General features: G+C 36.2%; 1 protein-coding gene across 20 annotated transcripts in view; it reads right to left on the reverse strand.

Moving 5' to 3' along the window:
• Nucleotides 1-23,388, reverse strand: part of CDC42BPA (CDC42 binding protein kinase alpha) — a 313,445-nt gene that overhangs the window by 188,634 nt on the left and 101,423 nt on the right. For all 20 annotated transcript variants that reach the window (XR_008649731.2, XM_055235029.2, XM_055235020.2 and 17 more), the window contains exons 4-5: nucleotides 19,618-19,713; nucleotides 13,823-13,971 (exon numbers count right to left, since the gene is read on the reverse strand). Coding sequence is in view for 19 of the 20 variants with exons in the window: in XM_055235029.2 (XP_055091004.1) it covers nucleotides 13,823-13,971; nucleotides 19,618-19,713 (245 nt within the window). In the remaining variant the exon portion in view is untranslated. The remainder of the gene's footprint in view (nucleotides 1-13,822; nucleotides 13,972-19,617; nucleotides 19,714-23,388) is intronic.

The following is a 23,388-nucleotide window of genomic DNA, read 5'->3' on the forward strand; positions in this document are numbered from 1 at the left end:
TTTGGGAGGCGATGGAGGGCAGATCACTGGGATTAGGAGTTCAAGACCAGCCTGGCCAACATGGTGAAACTCTGTCTCTACTAAAAATACAAAACTTAGCCGGGCATGGTGGCACACACCTGTAATCCAAGCTACTCAGGAGGCTGAGGCATGAGAATCACTTGAACGCAGGAGGCAGATGTTGCAGTGAACCAAGATCATGCCACTGCACTCCAGCCTGGGCGATAGAGTGAGATTCTGTCTCAAATAAATAAATAAATAAATGAATCTGCCTTTGAAGGGTTTAAAATAAAGAAGGAATTCTCAATTTTTTCCAAAAAGCTGTTAAATATTCTACTATTTCCACTAAGAACCTTTTTGCAAAAAAAATCAATACAAAATTTCATTTTATGAAATGACAGGTGATCTAAGAAAAGAAACTGTTATCCTCTCTAATCCGCAACCTTAAAGCATTATATATTTCACAACAAGAAGATTCTCTTTAACAGACCAATAAGCCAACCAGCAATGACCCTTCTCAATCAAAATGGCTTCTAATAGGGTCCTTCCAGTTTGAAGGCAAAGTGTGCAACATTGTTTAAATGGTGATATTGTAGGAAACTATACCACAAACAGAATCAAGGTAAGATCTAAGTCACTGAAGGACACACAATATCAGTTGGTAACATTTTGGTGCCAGAATCAACATTCTGACTATCTATGTAAATTATCTATGTGGTGCTGAAAAACACAAAGTTCCTCATCTTCCCATTTTTGTCATCTAAAACTGAACTGCATGATAATCGAACATAACATTCTAATCAGATGAAACTTAGTTTTTCTTTCTTGTTCTAGTAGGATTCTGTGTCTTAAATCATTAGCATTGTTGAAGTTATAGTTCACAATCTAAACAGCAAGACTAGTGCTGAGTTTAAACATGGTTAGAAATAACTTGGGGCCTTTTTTTTTTTTCAACCTGAAATTAGGCCTTACATTACCACAACCTATTTGGCATAAACTTTAATCAACCTTAATCAGACATACCACATGATGCTGTTAAGTCATTAGAAATAACCTCTACTCCCAAATTTTGTATTTGAACAAATAAATAATTGAAAAGAAAGGGTACACCCTTAAAGTGCAAACTGCCTATGCAGCAAATCAAAACCAGTAGTGCTGGGATTCAAACTTTTAGTTGAAATTAAAGTGTATCTATTCACTTTATAGATGCATAGTGCATAGATGCACAAATCAGAGTTCACAGATAATTGAAAAAAAGATATAATTGCCAAAATAGTATTTCAATTAACAGGGAAAAAACAACCACCATTTTGTTAAAAGCATAAAGATGTACATATTTTCATAATATTAAGATCTTCATATTGCATTTTTCTATGTATTCAAGTAACATCTTTAACATTAAAATAATGATAAAATATTATTTCAGAACCTCAGTGGTCATTTTTTGTACATATTATTTACTTTGGTCCTCCTTCTTTAAGCTATTTCAATTTTTTGAAGTATCTTCTTCCTATGATAAACATGGCTTTTTCCAAGAGATCTTCCTGATTCACTTGTTCATCTACTATTCTTTTATTTTACATGGAGATGTAAAAATAGTTTTTGCAGCTTTTTTTTTTAAAACCTGTTTTGGTTGTCGCTTACTCTCTATAATAACAGTTAATCTTCAAGTAGCTCCTCTAAAGAGTATTTCCTCCAGTTCTATGGTACCTCTTACCCAAGAAAATAGAATCCCAGGAAAAACTGTACAGCCTAATACCTTCATGATAAATGAATGAATTTACGAAATTAAAATTGAGATGAACATCTGTCCAACTTGGGCACAACTATATAGCAGAAGTATTTTCTTAAGCTTTTATCATTTCCCCAAAGACAGTAAATTGAAGGTAAAAAGTATATTACTTACATAAAAGCAGGCAATACCCTACAGCCTTCCCTACTTCAACCTCCAACACCCAGGACACTAGCATCCACGGGAAAAACATAATAAATGTTTGCCTGAAATGCATCAGTTAAGACATTAATGTAACTAAATATAAGGGGAAAATGATTACTTTTATTTTCCATAAAACATTGTAGGTATGCTCTCAGCTATGATTTTCCTCCTAACCTCTGACTGCTCCTTCTTAGTTTTCTTTATTAGCTACTCCTAATCTATCCAGTCTCTAAAACCTGGAGTCATCATGGCTCATCAGTCCTGCACTCTCTTCATTACCCACTCTGTTTCACGAAGTGAATTCATTTTATCCCATGATTTGCATAGCATCTACATGTTAACACCACCCAAAAGTTTGAATTACAGATCCCAGCCTTACAGCTGGTAAGAAAAATCACTTCCTGGTAAGCCAAAGAGCCTAAGCAAATTTGGCAATCTTGAGGAACTCATCAAATTTATATGCACTGCGGTGAAAAATAAGGTACAGAATTTCTTGGACTTGGTTTCCAGTCTTTAGAAAAGCAAGTTATAAAGGCCCTTCTTTTTCCCAAAAATTTTTATTTTGAAACAATAGGCTCACAGGAAATTGAAAAATAGTTCAACGAATCCCTTGTACTCTTCCTCCAGCTTCCCCCAATGGTAACATATGATAACTGTAGCACAATATCAAACAAAAAAATTGACAACGGTACATTACTGTTAGACTAGACCTTATTCAGTTTTCACCCTGTGATCATTAATATCAGGTGTCAATGTGACTGGATTGAAGGATGCCTAATTGGCTGGTAAAGTATTGTTTCCGGGTGTGTTTGTGACAGTGTTACCAGAGGAAACTGACATTTGAGTCAATGGACTCAAAGAGGAAGACCCACCCTCAATGTGGGCAAGCAGGTGTTAGAAGGTGGGATAATTCTGCTTGCTGAGTCTTCTGGCTCTTCTTCCAGTGCACAAAGCTTGCTTCCGCCTTCCCTGCCCTGGGACATCAGACTTCAGGTTCACCAGCCTTTGGACTTGCACCAGCAGCTTCCCGAGGACTCTCAGGACTTTGGCCACAGACTGAAGGCGGCAGTGTTGGCTTCCCTGGTTTTCCGGCTTTCAGACTTTGACTGAGCCATTACTAGCTTCTCTCTTTCCCCAGCTTGCAGATATCCTATCATAGGACTTCACCTTGTAATCGTGTGAGTTGATTCTCCCTAACTGACTCCCTTTTACATATACATATATCCTACTGGTTCTGTCTCTCTGGAGAAGCCTAATACACGCCATTTTAAAAATGTACGTGTGTGTATGTATAGTTCTGTGCAATTTTATATTGTGTATAGATTCGTGTAACTACCACCACAATCACAATATATAACTGTTCCATTATCACAAAAGAACTCCCTCACACTGACTGCCTCTTTGTATTTCTACTCACTCCCCCATTCATTTTCCACAGGCCCTGTCCCCTGGAAATTATTCATTTGTTCTCTATCTCTGTAATTTTGTCATTCAAGAATATTATATAAATGGAAACATACAGTATGTAACATTTTGAGATTTAATTCTTCTCACAAAGCATAACACCCTTGAGGCTCCTCCGGCTTATTGTATATATCAGAAGTTCATTCCTTTTTATTGTTCAGTAGTACTCCACTGCATGGATATACCAGTTTTGTTGAACTATTCACCCACTGAAGGATACCTGGGTTGTTTCCAGTATTTTGCTATTACAAATAAAGCCGCTATGAACACGCAGGTACAGATATTTCTGTGAATATAAATCTTGACTTGTCTGGGATAAATGCTCAAGAATGTAACTGACAGGTCAGATCATGTTACATGCTTAACTTTTTTTTTAAAAATGTCCAACTGTCTTCCAAAGTAGCTGTGCCATTTTCTATTTCTACCAGCAACATGTAAGAGATCCACTTTCTCCATATTCTTGCCAGCATTTAGTATTATCTACTTTTTATTTTAACTGTTCAAATAGGTGGGTAATAATATCTCATCATGGTTTTAACTGGCATTTTCGTAATATTCAGCATCAGTATACTGAACATCTTTTCATGTGCTTACTTGCCATCTCTATCTCCTCTTGGGTGAAATGTCTATTGTCTTTCTCCTATTTTGTAATTACATTGCTTGGGCTTTTTAATTGTATTTTGAGAGTTCTTTATATGGCCTAGATATAAAACCTTTGTAAGATATGCTGACAACTATTTTCTCCCATTTTGTAGCTTGTCTTTTTATAGTCTTACTAGGGTCTTTCATTGAGCACATAACTTTAATTTTAATGAAGTCCCATTTATTCATTTTTATTGATTTTTTTTGTCATATCTAAAAACTCCTTACCAAGCCCTAGATCCAGAAAATGTTCTCCAATATTTTCTTCCAACAGTTTTATAGTTTTATGTTGTACATTTAAATCCATGACCCATTTTCAATTAATTTTTGTATTTATGAGAGCTTTGGGGAAGTTATTTGGGTTTTTTTTTTTTTTGGTCTTTTATTTGAGCACCATTTGTTGAAGATTATTTTTGCTTCTGCACCTTTCTCAAAATCAGTTGGAAATACCTCTGTTAGCCTACATCTGGGCTCGCTAATGTCTTCCACTGATCTGTATGTTTATTACATCGCAACTATCTCATGGTCTTGCTTATGGTGGCAATATAGCATGTCTTAATATCTGGTAGAGTGATTCTTCCCGCTTTATTCTCCTTTTTCAAAATCCGTTTAACTACTCCAGTTCTATTGCCTTTCCATATAAAATTTAAAATAAGCTTGTCTCTATCTAAAGAAATCTTGCTAGGATTTTGAGAGATTGCATTAAACCTATAGATTTGCCACCTCATGAAAGAACATGAAAAAAATAATAAAGAATAAAGACTAAGTCTGTAGATCAATTTGGGAAGAACTGACATCTTTAATGTTTAAAGCATTTCAAATCTACTAGCCACTCATTATTTCTACTTCCTCCAAACAATATTCACCAGTATTATTAGCTGCTCTATTAATATCATTTTTCTTCACTCCTCAATAGCACTGCATTTCCCTGCCTCCTTCAAAAGGGAGAAGGCTACTGGGGTAATTCTCAGTAGAAAATAACAGTAATAGCCCCTTTGAGTGTTTATCTTTATAACATCATACAGTTCTTAGGTTTCTCAATAAAACAACAAGCTGTTATTTTTCCAGCTAGTCATTTAACACTTTAATTAGCATCTTTAGAAATCTTTTCATCTTTACAGGAGAACTTTTTTTTTTTTTTAAACAAAAAGTTCTTAGTTGCTGTACCCTCAACTGAGGTAGGAGTTATTAAGAAATTATTTTAGGCAGATAGGAAAAAAAGGGGTCCTTGGAAGATTTTTCGCAGCTCTTGTCTAGAATGAAAGCCTTGGGTCTTAGACCCGGGCTGGCAACCTTTGATATGCAAATGTTAGCCATTAGAAACTGGGTCCCCCTAACATGGCCATTCCCACCATTGTCCTCTTGCCCTTGCCCCCACATGTGCCTAGCAGTATGGCTGTCCCTACGTATCCCCACGTGTGTGGAACATCATGGCGCCCTGCATTTGCATATTAAAAAGAGAGGGTGGGAGGGCCAGTTTTTTCACGGGCTATGTGAATGACATGCCTGGTCAAACCAATGCCCTGAGCTCTATGCAAATGAGACACCGCTTCCTCCAGCCTTCCAATATGGCTGGCTGATACTACCTGAAAGCAGGGTTCTGTCTCTTGGCTTTGGAGCCCCCCTCCGTCTCTGTAGAAGGGTGCTTTTTCTTTCTTTCCTCCCCCTTCTCTCTTGCCTATTAAACTCCCTGCTCCTTAAAACCACCCCACGTGTGTCTGTGTCTTTTTTTCTAATTCAACTCAAGAGGAAGAATCTGGTGTTCCTCCACTCATCGGAGCCGTATCACAATGATAAAACATGTTGTTTTGAAATCTAAGTTTTAAAAGATTATGGGGAGACTTCCACTTCCAGTATATAAGGAGTGCAGAAGTCACCACAGCATCCTAACAAAAAGTAAAAACCTGAACAAACTGAAAAATCAACAACTCTTCTTAGACATGTAAGAGAAGTAAGGTCACAGGGCAAAATGTTGTCCCCAAATTGGACAGACAGGTGGCTATGGAGAATCACAACTTGGCCGTTTAAAAACCCATAGCAGAAACCTTGCAGAGAACCAGCGCCTGGTTAGGAAAACCTAAACCGTGATTGAAGAATTGCTGGAGGTTCAGTGTGGACAAGGCTGAAAGATTAAAAACTCCAAAGGCGGCCCAGTCACAGGGAGGCCCCACATTTATTTTTGAGTTTTACCACTAAGAGCTCAACCAGGTCCTCACAGTGAATACCAGAGAAACATACCCTCATGCTTCCAACAGAGGGAGGAGAAAAGAGAATCTCTGCTGCATTCTGAAATATGCCAGAGTATTCTCTTCTTAAGAAGGCCTGCCCTCAGGAGAAACTATTTTACCAGAGCCTAATCTGTTTGGAATTTTTCATAGCCTAACCTGCTGGGGTATTATCAGAGACTAACCTACCAGAAGGAGGGGCAATACCCAAGTCTGGCACCTTCTAGCCACCCTGTCCCAACTAGGCAGGAAGGGAGGTACAGAGGTGGCAGGGGTACTGAGAAGCTGAGAAGCCCTGGTGTTCACTGTGCAGTCTCACAGCCTCACTAAAGATTGGGACCTAATCATAGGACCACAGAATGGCCCCCTTACCAACACATACATGCACACACACGCCCCTTGCCACTACATCACTCAAGGCCCACTTACTGCAATTCCTTTTGCCCAATACATTGAGAAAAGAAAAAGAGCTCAAAGCAGTCTGAGCTATGTGAGGCATGCAAAATTTAGTAGGCCCAGAGAGACATGAGTATGGGACTTCAGTCACTCGCCTCTCAAACCCAGGGGCAATTGTTTGAAGGCATTTTGTTACTGGCTACCTGTCTCACCCATCGTCTTCTTGTTCCTGGAGTCTGTGATACAAAGAACAATGTAGAGCTAACCAAGAGCTTCTGATATTTTAATGTAAATTCTTGGTAACAACTTAGGAACTGCCTCTTCTTTCTTCCTTAAAAACCCACTTGTAACACTGCTAATCATAATGTATACTCAAGGCAAACAGAATCTATGCTCTCTAGTGGCCATCCTCAAGCTTTGGGCTCAAAGTCTATACTTATTTTCTAATCTTGTTATTTAAGGTTAACAACATCATGTCTGCCTTTCAACAAAAAATTACAAGGCATACTAAATATGGGACAAAGAGACTGGACAGACATCAGAATGAGAGTCAGATACGGCAACAATGTTGCAATTATCAGATCAGGAATTTTAAAAACTATTATTAATATGTTAAAGACTTTATGGTTAAAGTAGGCAACACGCAAGAACAGATAAATAAGATGGAAAGTCTAAGAAAGAATCAGAAATGCTAGAGATCAAAAACACTAAGAGAAATAAATAATATTTTTGATGAGCTCATTAGTAGACTAGACACCACTTAGAAAAGAATCTCTGAGCTTGAGAATATAATAGAAACTTCAAAACGAAAAAAGCAAAGAGAAGACTGGAAAAAAAAAAAACAGAACAGAATATCCAAGAACTGTGGGATTACTACAAAAGGTATAAGTTACATGTAATGGGAATACTAGAAGGAAATGGAATGAAGCAATAATGTCTGAGAATTTCCTAAAATTTTCCTACATCAAACTACAGAGCCAGGAAATTCAAAAAATATCAAGCAGGATAAATGGCACCCCCCACCCCCCCCGCCAAAAAAAAAAAAAAAAAAAAAAAACTATACCTAGGCACACCATTTTCAAACTACAGAATATGAAAAAATAAAGAAAAATATCCTGAAAGAAGCCAGAGGAAAAAAACACCTTATGTATAGAGGAACAAAGATAAGAATTATATCTGATTCCTTAAAAACCATGCAAGTAGGAAGAGAGTGAAGTGAAATATTTAAAAGAAAAAAAAAGCCTCACCAACCTACGATTCCATATGCTGCAAAATTATCCTTCAAAAGTGAAAGAGAAATACTTTCTCAGACAAACAAAAATTGAGGGAATTTGTTGCCAGGAAAACTATATTTCAGGAAAAATCGAAAAGTTCTTCAAAAAGAAGAAAAATGATACAAATCAGAAACAGAACTATGTAAAGAGAGGAACAGCATCAGAGAATGAATAAGTGAAGGTAAAATAAAAACTTTTACCTTTTATTTTTAATTAATCTAAAAGACAACAGTTTGTTCAAAAGAATGGCAACAATGTACTCAAATATGAATTATTACTTATGCATGAAATAAATGACAGCAATGATACAAGGGACAAGAACAAGGAATCAGGATTACTCTGTTATTACAAGGTACTTCACTACCTATGAAGCAGTACCATGTTATTTCAAAGTGGGCTGAGATTAGTTGTAAATTTATATTGCAAACTCTAGGGTAACCATTAAGAAAAGTTAAAAAATAGAAGTATAATTGAAATGCTAAAAAGAGAGAGAGGGGAAAAAAAAAAGTAATCATATAAAATGCAACTTCATTCACAATGGCCAAAACTTAGAAGCAACCAAAATGTCCTTAAGTAGGTAAATGGACAAATAAACTGTGGTACATGCAGACAATAGAATGTTACTCACTAAGAAGAAATAAGCTATCAAACCTTAAATATTGCTAAGCGAGAGAAGCCAATCTGAAAAGGCTATAAACCGTATGATTCCAATTATATGATATTCTGGAAAAGGCAAACCTATGAGACAGTAAAAAGATCAGTCATGTCCAGGGGTTAGCGAGAAGGGAGGAATAAAGAGGTGGAACACAGAGCATTTTTAGGGCAGTGAAATTATTCCGCATAATACTATTATGGTGGATACACGTTGTTCTGCATTTGTCAAAGCCCACAGAATGTACAACACCAACAGAGAACACGAATGTAAACATGTAAACTATGGACTTAGGTGATAAGGAAGGGTCATCGATGTTAACAAATGTGCCACACTCTGGTAAGGCATGTTGATAGTGGGGGAGACTGTGCATGTTGTGCGCGTGGTAGGCGGGAGTAGATAAAACGGGAACTCTATACTTTCCACGCAATTTTTCTATGATCCTAAAACGGCTCTAAATAAGAAAGTTTATTAATTTAAAAAGTATATATGAAAGGGTATTCACTTAGAAATTGAGCTCTCATTCCTATCCCTGTCCATCCCATTTTCTCTCCACCCTAGTCTCTTTAAGCAACCATTTTTACAACTGCCAGTGTATCCCAGAAGTTGTAAAACTTTCCTTAGGAAATGCAAGCAAATTTAGAAATATATGCTTATATCCCTGCATTTCTTAAATAAAATTTAGCACACACAAAAGCTTATGAAAAATGCTGCCCAAAGAAAGGAACGGAAAATCAGAAATGAAAACTAAGGAAGAGTAAGAAATATTCTCAATGGACCTAGACAGAAAAATGTATTTAGAATTATAGAACCGAAGGATGAAACTATCTTATTTATAACAATTTTAATGCTTCAAATTTATAATGCAAAAAGATGTTTCCCTAATTGCAATGGCATATTTTCTATACTGTCAAAACACTTTCATATACACATTTCATCTCACCTTCCCAATAGCCTGGCAAAACATGCAGAGTAAATGTTATTTATTATCCTCCTTTAACAGATGGGGAATCTGATAGGTGATGGAATTAAATCTTCTGATTCCTAGTCCAGTGCTTTTTGACTGCTCAGTGTTATTAGAAAATATTTTACTTTAATTATTCCTACCATTTGCTACTTTCCATCGCTCTTGTTAAATCTTTGTGCAAATTTTTTCATATGCGAGTTTTTGTGCTGACAGAAGACAAACAACATACTTTTACAAGTCTAGAAATATATTTCCTTAAAAAGAACACAAGAAAAAGGAGAGTATTTCCTTCCTTAAACAACAGTCTCACTAGTCCCTTCTTGTATTCTCCACATCCCTATATTTTAAGTTCATGAATTATAAAACATTTGGAAATTTGATTTCATAAAACTCTAAGACATGAAGTTTACCACAAAATAACTTCACATTTCGTTGCCTAAAATTCATTGTAGTTTATTAGCTACCAAGATACAAAGTCTATAACATTCAAGAGTTCCATGATAAGAACCAAAATCTCTTTACAAATTAATCGCCTACTAAACTCAACATAAACTCTTTTCTCTAGCCAAACTAGTCTATTAAGTATTTTCCAAAACTACCATTTGCCTGCTTATGTGCTTTTCTCCTACCATTCACCTATCTTGAATGCCTTCCTATCTGCCTACATAGAGTCTTCTCATTCTTCAAAGCCCCACCATTAAAGTCTTCTATGAAAAACATGATGTTGTGCAAAGAACATAAATCTGGAGACAAGCCTGACTTAGATTTTAATCTAGGCTATGCTACTTACTAACTAATGTCTCTGAAGCTGGGTTTCCTCATCTATAAAATGGGACAACATCAATTTTAGATGACATCTAAATCACAGAATTTGTGTTAGAATACAGTGAATAGCACAAAGAGTTAAGTAAGGATTAGAACTGATCATCAGAAATAAACTTATTACTCACTTCTTGAGCTCACTGTAATTTGCTTGTATAACTCATTTAGCAATCCACAGTCTGGACTCACTCCATCATCTCTTATACTTTGGCCTTAAATGATTATTTAACTTGTGGTATTTTATTTCTCTCTTAGGCTTTGTGTCTCCAAACAACTGAAACCTTTTCAAAAGCCACAACTATATGCTATACCTACTTACTTACAATTCCACATAGTTTAGCACAATGTTACTTATAAAAGAGGACTCAAAAAATATTTCCTCAGTAAAGCATTTGCTGAAAATAGTCTATCCAGAAAATAAGAATAACATTTTAAGACGCATATTAACACAATGGAGCATCCACAGAAAAGTAAAAGTAGAGAAAAGGAGGGAGAGAGAAGAGGTGTGGGAATGGGCAGAGTGTGTGGTGGGGGTTAAGACAAGGAATATAGGAGGTGTATACAAATTGTTATAACAGAGAAACTAGAGATGTTTAGATGTTTAACCTAAAGAAGACTTCAGAAAGCATGATAACTGGAAGAGAAATAAATTATATGTGACTCTAAAAGCAAAACTAGAACCAATGACTAAAATAAAAAGAAATTCAAGGCTGGGCGCATGGCTCATGCCTGTAATCCCAGCACTTTCAGAGGCTGAGGTGGAAAGATCACCTGAGGTAGGGAGTTTGAGACCAACCTGACCAACATGGAGAAAACCCATCTCTACTAAAAGTACAAAAAATTAGCCAGGCTTCATGGCACATGACTGTAATCCCAGTTACTCGGGAGGCTGAGGCAGAAGAATCGCTTGAACCCAGGAGGCAGAGGTTGCGGTGAGCCAAGATTGCACCAGGGCACTCCAGCTTGGGCAACAAGAGCGAAACTCTGTCTCAAAAAAATAAAAAGAAAAGAAAAGAAAAGAAATTCAGCTTAATATAAAATAAAATTTTATATTAGAGCTGCCCAACAATGGAATAAATACGATTCATTTAAAAGTACCTTGTAAAATTAGATGTACTTAAGAGCAGAGCTCAGGGTTGAAATGGTTTTCAGTCCATATAACAGTATCTCTAACAAGCCTGGCGGAATGAAAGATACAAGTACCTCATATTTACTTTCACCAATCTAGGCATATAATTTTCAGAAGTAGTTATTCGTTGTCAAGAATTACACATAAACTGGGTAAAGTCTCTCAATTCCACAAGCCTAAGACTCTATGTTTAGTAACATTCTTCAAATATTCAACGAAATAGTATTTTCTGTAAGTATTTTTAAATGATAGTCCTTAGCTAGGATTAAGGATTACTGTTTAAGTCACAAAATAGCACTTTTGTTTCTCATTCTATAACTGACTCTTGAGACCACAATACTATCTTTAAAGCTGCACTGTGGCCAGGAGTGGTAGCTATGCCTGTAATCCCAACACTTTGGGAGGCTGAGGTGGCAGGATCACTCGAGTCCAGGAGTTCAAGACCAGCCTGAACAACACAGTGAGACCCCCATCTCTACAAAAATTTAAATTAAAAAAAAAAAAAACTGCATTGTACTTTACAATTTTCAAAGCATTTCCATATCTTTATTTTCAATAAAAACTGTGACAATCAGATACCCACAGAGAAAAGCACATGAATAGGCAGGAGCCAGAGATCTGATAAAATACAAATTGTTTAATTAAAGTAGTCTTCCTTTAATAATGCCTTAGAACTTCAATACTAATTAAATAAAACAGCAGTTAAGACACCTACATCTTAAAAAGCAAACACTGAAACAGAAACATTCTATTCCTGCCACATTCATGTTCTTCTCAGAGATCACTCTCACCACCCAAAACTTAAAAGAAACAGTCACTGCTGTCTTAGAGCATAGTTCTCACAGTGTGGTCACTACACCAGCAGCAGCATCACCACCTGGCAACTTGTTAGAGATGGCAATTCCCCAGCCCCACCCAACCCACTGAATCAGCACTTCTGCAGCTGACTCAACAATCTGGGTTTCAACCAGCCTTCCTCCATAGGATTCAGATGCATGCCAAAGTTTGAAAATCACTCTTAGAAAATGGTTTAGTTTATTTCTAACTTGGCAGTATCCCTTTACCTACTTCTCAGCATCTTTCTCTTTCTCACATTTTGCACCATCCAAAGATACTCTCATTTGAATGATTAATTCACCAACAACATTCTGCTGGTTCCTACTTTCCTCTTAAAATGTTGAGGATGTGAGGGTACCTTTTTTTTTTTTTTTTGGAGACGGAGTCTCGCTCTGTCACCCAGGCTGGAGTGCAGTGGCGCGATCTCGGCTCACTGCAAGCTCTGCCTCCCGGGTTCACGCCATTCTCCTGCCTCAGCCTCTCCGAGTAGCTAGGACTACAGGCGCCCGCCACCACGCCCGGCTAATTTTTTGTATTTTTAGTAGAGACAGGGTTTCACCGTGGTCTCGATCTCCTGACCTCATGATCCGCCCGCCTCGGCCTCCCAAAGTGCTGGGATTACAAGCGTGAGCCACCGTGCCCGGCTGAGGGTACCTTTTAAATCATCCAATATATCCTTAATTTATTTCTTATTTTTTGTGTGTCCTTCCAAATTCATGTTGGTATTTTTAAATTTTTTAAAATATAAAGTATTAATAGTTTATAATTACTCCATGAACAGCAAAATTATCACTTTCATACAAAAAAAATCTCTTTTGACACGTACAGTCCTTGAAAGTATTTTCTTGAGAAACATAAAATATATAATACAGGACTTATTTAGCAAATGAACCTATGACTTATGGTCTAGAATTCCAGCTAATTTAAATATATAAGACTCAACTATAAGGAAACTGACCAGTGCATACTCCTTTTGAGATGGAATTCATATGTACATTTAAACAAGAGTGGTTTTTTAACAAGTGATTTCTAGAAATGCTGACCGGAAGTGAGAACTTTTTTTTAAAAATAGATTTAGGGGGTACAAGTGCAGCTTTGCTACATGTACATGTTGTGTGGTTGTGAGGTATGCAATATAGAGTACCCATCACTTGAATAGTGTACCCTGTACCCATAGGTAATTTCTCATCCCTCACCTTCTCCCACCTTTCCTAGTCTCCAATGTCTATTATTCTAGGAGAGAGAACTTTTAGATATTATACATGTACATGTATGTATAAGCAGGCACATCGGTTCTGTAATGCTGACAAATAATAATAACAACAAAGCGAAACAATCAAAATCATCTCAAAATAAATTTTTTTAGTTGACGATAAATGTATCCAAGACCATAATTAATAAATCTGGCAAGAAATAGACCTCTGTTGCTAGATATTACATGGTAACTCACAGCCAGGTACAATGAAGAACTGTTTTACCTGTGTACATAATGTAGCTGATGAACTGAGTCAATTGCTATCACCATCTCAGCCAAGTAAAATCGAGCCATATCTTCAGGCAATCTATCTTCAAATTTGCTGAGAAGAGTAAGCAAATCACCACCAACATAATAATCCATAACCAGGTACTGCGAATGAAAAAAATAAAATGTACTCAGTAAACCAGTAAGGGTGAAAAATTAATATACTGTATTCCAAGGTCAAACAGGACTGGGTCAAATATTTATGCAGTTAATTACATATGCAGCTAATTAACAAGAAACTGTGTAAGATGATGATCAGTCATTATAAAACTTCTAAATTTCATACAGCAGTAAAACAAAATTTTTAAAGACTGGGGCAGAGAACAACACAGGGTTACCATTCTTTTGTATTTTGCAAAGAGATAATATCATCATTATCATCATCTTCACCCACAACAATGGAACACAGCTTTCCAAGATTTTAGAAGAATGAACATTTGAATCCACCCCGCCCTCCAAAAAAAAAAAAAAAAATGAAAGAAAAAATTCAGAATATAGGATAGTCCCTACATTGAAAGAAATTAATATTCATCATCATTATGTTTTCCTTATTTCACCTTGGATCAGTAAGAACTTATTAGAACCAGCATCAGCCTATAGACCAGCATTTAGAAACCACTACTATGTAGAATATAGTAATTCTCACCATATGTTTCTCTTCCCATTTCTAATACTGTAAAAATATCAGAATGGGCTTTTCTCAGGTGTACATAATAAACAGAAGCCAACTAACTTTAGATATGGATCCTTATGGGTATGTATGTAGGTGTGCCAAAAAAGAAACGATGAGGAGAGTACATCAAACTGTTCACTGGGATTCTGTAGGTTGTTAGATTACAGCTGATGTTATAACTTTATGTTCTACATTGCTTTATAAACATATATTACATATACATGTGTATATTATATATTATTTTTAAGTGAGGGAGAAAACTAGACATAGTGGAAAAATGGGTTTTGTAGTCAGAGAAACCTGTATTCAAATACTGACTCCATGTTGTAAGTGGAAGTTGAAACATCAATCTGTGACATTTCATTTTCTCATCTACCTAACTACAATAATGATAATGCAGCACTTAGCATGAAGGCTAGTGAGTACAAGACACATGAATGTCAATAATAATGCCTTGAAATTAAGGTTTTATTACAGAATGAAGATATTGTTTCAGGGATATTACTGAGTTGACATTAAGATTTAAAGAGTCTTGAAAAAATTCAAATTCCTTTTATTACTATATGTTAAAATTATAAACATAGGAAATGTGTGTTTAACCAAAGAAACTAATTTTGCATATTTAAAGCCTTGAAAATTAGGGAAGCAGAATATATTTAAAATCCTGTGTCTTTGCCCTACTTGCTGTATTTACTAGGCCCGACGTGTTTGTTTGTTTGTTTGGAGACGGAGTCTTGCTCTGTCGTCAGGCTGGAGTGCAGTGGCACGATCTTGGTTCACTGCAACCCCTGCCTCCTGGGTTCAAGCAATTCTCATGCGTCAGCCCCCCAAGTAGCTGGGATTACAGGCACACGCCACCACACCCAGCTAATTTTTGTATTTTTAGTAGAGACGGGGTTTCAGCCTGTTGGCCAGGATGGTCTTGATCTCCTGACCTCGTGATCTGCCTGCCTTGGCGTCCCAAAGTGCTGAGATTACAGGCGTGAGCCACCACGTTGGGCTGGCCTAACGTTGAACTGACCCTATCCTGACAATTTACTTTTGATTAAAGTGTGAAGACTATTTTCTTATAGACAGAGTCTATAAAAGTCTAAAATAACTACTTAAATAATCCATTCTTTCTCCTCAATTCAAATGAAATGTCCCTTTGTCATATTTTAAGATCCCAAATATACTCATATCTGTTCTTAATCTATTCTGCTATGGTTACCTATTCCTATATTATTATAATATCATATTGTTCTGATTGGTTAATTTTATAGTAAAATTGAATATTTGGTACTCCTAATCACAATCTACTTTTAAAATATTACCCAATATAGCTAAGGTATATTTATACAAGTTTTTAAAAAACATAGACTGAGAGGTAATATTCATAATAGGTCAAGGATATAATCCTAAAATAAAGAGCCCCTTCCAATTGTTGAGAGGGACAAACAATCCAACAAAACTCGGCTAAGAATATTAACAGATAATTCACATAAGAGAGAACACAATCAGCCAATTAATACATGCTTAACTTCAACAGTCATTAGGGAAATGAAAGCCAAGGCAACAATCATTGATTTTAGGAATCACCGGTCAGATTACTAAAAAGACCATGGCAGCTTTGGGGATTTTTTTTTAAAGAGCTCCAGTCCAAGTAAACAATGCTAAAACATCTGAAAACATGCAATAAATGAGTTATGTGCCCCAAAATGAGCATTTCAAGGAACAGATACAATTCTAGAAGTCTTTGTAGGAATATCAGGAAACTCTTAATTCTCATGCTGCCATAACAAAGAGATTAACAGTCAATCTTTAGAGCCTCACCTTATAGTTATTCCTCCTTGCTTTCTTTTTCTTTACTATTAAACAATTTTCTTTTTTTTTTTTTTTTGAGACAGAGTCTCGCTCTGTTGCCCAGGCTGGAGTGCAGTGGCGCGATCTCGGCTCACTGCAAGCTCCGCCGCCCGGGTTCAGGCCATTCTCCTGCCTCAGCTTCTCCCCAGCAGCTGGGACTATAGGCGCCTGCCACCAAGCCCGGCTAATTTTTTGTATTTTTAGTAGAGACAGGGTTTCACTGTGTTAGCCAGGATGGTCTCGATCTCCTGACCTCGTGGTCCGCCTGCCTCGGCCTCCCAAAGTGCTGGGATTACAGGCATGAACCACTGTGCCCAGCCCTAAACAATACTTTTCTAAAAAAAGATACTTTTCTAATAATTTCTGTCTTCACAAATTGGATTCCTATGAAAAATTTAGAGTTCATATGAGTTACTACAATTAATTTAAAATTCAAGTATCTTTCACCTTTTAAACAAGTTACATATGTCAATTCAAGATATTTTCCTTTTTTTCCTCAACCATAAAATAACTAATCAGGAAACAATAAGAAAGTCCAGAATGAACAAATTTCACTGGTTCATTATATTCTAGTGTTATGTAAGTGATAAAAATTTTATGTGTCAATGTTGATATAACTAAGCAGCTTTGTATTTAATGAGCTTTTCTTAAAGAAAAAAATGATCTAACCACATAATAATATCTACCATTCATTAAATTATGTGCCTTTTTCTGAAACACACAAAAGGTCTACTTGCTATAACTGCAAATTTTTTCATAAACTATAGTAGTAAGTAGGTTAGAAATGAAAGTTATTTGCCACAGCTTTCTCGAACTGTATAGCATTATAAATTATGTTCTTTACTTGGCAATTTAAAAGCTATCAGGGTTAAAAGTTACTTTCAAAAATAATTATATATTTCCTTTTTTGGTATCTAAAATTAGCTTTGTCAACTTTTTTTTTTAATGATTTTACTTTCTAATATTGTATAAATGTTCAAAAGGAAATCTTTGATGATAACCAAGACCTCTGACTCTTGAGATGAATATATGATGAAGGCTCCCCTAAACTAAAGAAACACTAGCAAGTTATAGGAGATTTGACTACTACAGTGTTTCATTCCTCCTCCAATTACGTCTTTAATTCTATTTTAGTAATTATTGAGGGGTATATACAGACCACTTTTCCCTGAGAAATGTCTTTGAAAAAGATATGTTAATCCTAATGTCAAATACAAAGAATGCAAATAAAACTAAACAAGAGGAGAGAGATAAATCACAGTTCAGGCTTTTTTTGCTATATAAAATTTGGTATTTGGGTACTTTATTTCTATTATCTACAAAATTATATAATTATTTCTATATTTATACCAAATTGTAGATTTTTAAGCAATGCACAAATCTGCAGTTAAATTTATCTATTACAGAATACACTGTCATAGTAGATTTTATTCATTATTTGAAAACATTTTGAAAATTATCATGATACATTGCTGTCATTTTTCTAGGCAAAGATGTGGGATGTGTTTTAATTTGCTCTTACAAATGTTGTTAACAAACCCATGCAGATTATATTTGCATGATACTTTCATCTCTAAAATTTTGTATATTAAGTATAATAAATCCAGTTAAAACATCATTCCATTCAATTTAACAACTATGCATCTAGCACATACAAAACTCTATGCTATGGTTTTTACACAATTCTCACTATGACCCAATAATATATATGGCTTATATGATAATTCAGTATATTATAAAAGAAATGTATCATGAGACCATACTCACTCTTACTACTTGTCATGAACTCTGTCATTTTCTATTCTATTTAATCTTTAAAAATGTTGCTTATGGCTGGGCATGGTGGCTCATGCCTGTAATCCACACACCTTAAGAGGTCAAGCTGAGAGGATCACTTGAAGCCAAGAGTTCAAGACGAGCCTGAGCAACAAACTGAGACCCCATCTTAACAACAACAAAATTAAGTTAGTGGGGCACAGTGGCACACACCTGTAGTCCCAGTTACTCAAGAGGCTGAGGTGGGAGGGCTGCTTGAGCCCAGGAGTCAGAGACAGCAGTTAGCTCTAATTGGGCAACAGAGCAAGATCCAGCAAATAAAAAAAAAGAAAAAAGAAAAAAAAAAAAAACGCTGCTTGTAACTAACTTAATTGATTTTATTACCCACTAATGAGTCACAATCTGTAGTTTAAAAAAACATTATTATACTCTATAAGCATGTAAGGGATATAAAAGATGAGTAATGACATTGTTTGAACACCTAGATCTGGCCTGAAATCAGATAAACCCCATGAGCATTATAGAGTTGCATAAACCTTTATGTTTTTTCCTTGTTTCCAGTGGGGTTGGAAAAACCTTTAATTTTATTTTAGCTAAAGATGGTACAGTCCATGTAACGTATTTAAATGTTTTTTTTGTTGTTGTTTTTGAGACTGAGTCTCACTCTGAGTCTCACCCAGGCTGGAGTGCAGTGGCGCGATCTCGGCTCACTGCAAGCTCTGCCTCCCAGGTTCAGGCCGTTCTCCTGCCTCAGACTCCCGAGCAGCTGGGACTACAGGCGCCCACGACCACGCCCGGCTAATCTTTTGTATTTTTAGTAGAGACAGGGTTTCACTGTGTTAGCTAGGATGGTCTCAATCTCCTAACCTCATGATCCACCCGCCTCGGCCAGGCGTGAGCCACCGCATCCGGCCTATTTAAATGTTTTTTAAAGTTGTATCAAAAAAAATCAGAGATACATGTGTTAGTTATGTAACAAAATAATTTAAAATAATTATTAGTTATGTAATAAAAATAATTTAAAAATGTGAAGTTAGAATGAGATGAGAAAGATTAATTTCAATGGGAAATTCTGGAAATGATTATTTTAAGATGAATTTGAGCACAATTTTAAAGTACTAGCTGGACTTCAACAGGAGCAAGGGAAGAGGAATGGTACTGGTATTAAAGGTATCATGAAAAACTCCTGAAGACCTTCTATAGAACTTAACTAATAGGAATTAAAAGTTTGGATTTAGCTTTGACTTGCTTATTAAAAAGCATAACGAATTCCAATGCAAAGGTATCAAATTTCCAGGGAGAAAAAAAAACACCACATATCAAGTGAACAACTTACCCTGTGTGAAATGCAGTTAATTTTCTATATAAAACCTACATTTAAACAATGCTTAAATAAAAATAATGCTAATCCTTCCAACAAAAAAATAGTAAGTATATAGAAATACAAAAATGATTCTTACTAAGTTATTGTCATCCTGGAAAGCATAGTGCAAGGTTGTAATCCATTTATTGTCTCCATTCACTAATACATCCCTTTCTTCACGAAAACATGCTGTCTGAAATGCAAAAAGAAAATTTTTAGAGCATACTTTATGTAAAACTAGGAAATATACAAAGAATTACTATGTTTATTATATTATTTCTGTTCTGGAAAAGCAATACACCTGATATTATAAGACATTTCAATAACACAAGTTTCAAACCACCCTCAGAAACTGGGCTACTGGAATAGTACCTTTTAAAAATATATATTAAAAATACTTTTATAGTTCAAAACAATGAGAAAAACGCACAGAATAATTTAAGAACCGTGGACCAACCCACCATCCAGATAATATAAATGTCTACATTTTGCCATATTTACTTCTGATCTTTTTAAAGAAATAAGACGTAAATTGTAGCCTTCCTACTCCAAACTATGAACCCATTGTCTTCCCTTTCTCCCCTGTTGTAATTAATAATCTGAAGTCAGTGGATAGTCCACCAATTATATGACTTGATCACACATGTATATGACTATAAACAACAGATTTGTTTTGTGTTTTGAAAATTTTCATGGGCCAGGCGCAGTGGCTCATGCCTATAATCCCAGCACTCTGGGATGCCAAGGTGGGCAGATTGCCTGAGCTCAGGAGTTCAAGGCCAGCCTGGGCAACATAGCGAATCCCTATCTCTAACAAAAATACAAAAATTAGCGGGGTTTGGTGGCATACACCTGAAATCCCAGCCACTCAGGAGGCTAAGGTGGGAGAACTGCTTGAACCCAGGAGGCACAGGTTGCAGTGGGCCAAGATTGCACCACTGCACTCCAACCTGGGTGACACAGTGAGACCTTGTCTTAAAAAAAAAAAAAAAAGAAAGAAAGAAAGAAAATGAAAAAAATATGTGAATGGTATAATTTTATCTACCCTTTTGCAATTTGATTTTTTTTTTTTTTTGGCTCAAGAATGATTGTTCTTCTTTTAACTGCTATGGCATACCATTGTTTGAATGCACTATAATTTATTTATGCAACCCCCAACCATGGAAACAGGTTATTTCCAGTTTTGTATTATTATTATACAATGTTGGAATAAACATATTTGTACACATGTGCAAGAGTTTCTCCACTGTATACACTTAGAAGTAGAAATGCTAAATGCAAATTTCAACTTTACCATTTAGCCAATTTTCTTTCCTGAGTGCTATACCAATTACTATCTCCACCCAGAATATGAAAGCTCTGATTTTCCCCACATCCTCAACTATATGTGACATTATTAGACTTTTAAGTGGTTGCCAACATGATGGGTGTGAAATAATATCATTATTCCTTTAATTAACATATTCCTAATTACAGGTGCAGACAAATAGCTTTATATACACTTACTGGACACCTGAACTTTGTCTTTTAATTGTTTACTTCCCTTGTCCATTTTCTCTAATGGACTGTTTTTTCAAATTGATTTTTTAAAGTTGTAGTTTATTCTGAGAATACATTTCCACTACTATAAAAGTATACCCCGGAGAACCTTAGAAATACATGAACAAAAATAAAAAATAATTTTTTAACTTTTTTTTTTTTTGAGACAGGATCTCACTCTATTGCCCAAGCTGGAGTACAGTGGTACGATCACAGCTCACTGCAGCCTAGGCTCCTGGGCTCAAGTGATCCTCCCACCTTAGCCTCTCGAGTAGCTGGGACTATAGGTGCACACCACTATGCCCAGCTAATTTTTTTTATTTCTTTCTAGAGACGACGTCTCACTATCTTGCTCAGGTTGGTCTCGTACCACTGGGCTCAAGCAATCTTCCAGCCCCCTCAAAGTGCTAGGATTACAGGCATGAGCTACCACACCCAGCCTAAAAATCAATTTTATGTATCATAATTTTGTAATACATTATCTTTAATTTTTAACTAAAAAGAAACAAAAATAACACTGACAGAAACTTCAAAGATAAACTCTAAGAAAGTAAAAGTCTCTCTGAGTCATGTTCCCACAGTTTCATTGCCCAATTGTTGTGTCCAGAGGTTACCATTATTAACTCTCTGGTCAGAATCCTCTCAGAAAATCTGTGTCTATATAAGCATGCATGTGCACGTGCCTGCACACACACACACAGATTATATATTCACATGGTATCCCACCTCTCCTATATTTTTTGGTCTTTATACAAATGAGATTATAGTGCTCTGTAAGTTTTTTTTTCAAGTAACAATGAATTTGAACATCCTTCCAAATCAGTACATAGAAATTGACCTAATTTTTTCTTAATGGCTACACCATATACCAGATACACTAAAAACATTATCACAAAGCATGCTATATATAATAAGTGATTATTATTTCCCACAAGGTAAATTCAACAGCCATGATCCACAAAACAATTAAATTACTAAAATCTATACAACACTATGCTTTGGTTCTTTTTTCTCACTCTGTCGCCCAGGCTGGAGTGCAGTGGCGTGATCTCAGCTCACTGCAACCTCCGCCTCCGGGTTTGAGCAATTCTCCTGCCTTAGCCTCCTAAGTAGCTGAACTATAGGCACCCACCACCAGGCCCAGCTAATTTTTTGTATTTTTAGTAGAGATGGGGTTTCACTGTGTTAGCCAGGATGGTCTCGATCTCCTGACCTCGTGATCCGCCCGCCTTGGCCTCCCAAAGTGCTGGGATTACAGGCGTGAGCCACCATGCCCTGCCACTCTGGTTCTTTTTAAGGGGAAAACAGAAAGCACTTTACATACTTACTACTAAGTCCTGTTTTATGATTTAACCGATCTGAGGTTATGGTTTACTGCTAACATTTTAGAGAGTTTGTAAAAACTGTCAGAGCTAGGAGACTACTTTCTCCTGGCTTTATCTCACTATAATAGCAATCTGAAATTTTATAAACATTCTAGCTAGAATTTAATAAACATTCATTATTTAATTTGACTAATAACTCAAAACTAAAAAAAGCCCCAAAGACTTTAGTCAACAGAACATATTAAACTTTGAGTTCTAATCTATGTTAAACTGTTTAACTAAAAAAATTATTTAAAAAAAATAAAAATAATAGGCCAGCAGTGGTGGTTCATATCTGCAGTCCCATGTTTTGGGAAGTGAGGTGAGAGGATCGCTTGAGGCCTGAAGTTTGAAACCAGCCTGCCCGACATAGCAAGACCCTGTCTCTACAGGCAAAAAAAAAAAAAAAAAAAATCAGCCAGGCTGGTGGCATGCACCTCTGTAGTCCTAGCTACGTGGAAGGCTGAGGCAGGAAGATCACATGAGCCTAGGAGTTTGAGGCTGAAGTGAGCTACGATCACACCGTCGCACTCTAGCCTGGGCCACAGAGCAAGACTCTGTCTCTTCAAAAACATTAATTAAAATAAGAAAATAAACAATATAAACTATTTATGATAAAAATTGCAAACGTATACAAGGGTAGAGAAACTAGTATAAAAACCTCCTTCTACTAATGTACTCAACTTCAACAATTATTTTCTTGGTCAATCTTATTTCATTTAGACCCTCACTTACTTACTACCATTCCCTAGCACCACACACACAGGAGCATATACATATTTTTAAGCAAACCCCAGACATCATATGATTTTATCCATAAATATCTAGCTATTAAATGATTTCTATCAATGCCTTGAATCCTGAGTCTAGATATAAAGCACAGGCTACATTTTTGCTTCAACATATCACACTGCTCTCAGTTGCTTGTCACAATTGGGAAAGGATGGGTTCTGCTGGCATTTAGC

This window comes from Symphalangus syndactylus, chromosome 19, assembly GCF_028878055.3.
Source record: "Symphalangus syndactylus isolate Jambi chromosome 19, NHGRI_mSymSyn1-v2.1_pri, whole genome shotgun sequence".
In the NCBI taxonomy this organism is placed as follows: domain Eukaryota; kingdom Metazoa; phylum Chordata; class Mammalia; order Primates; family Hylobatidae; genus Symphalangus; species Symphalangus syndactylus.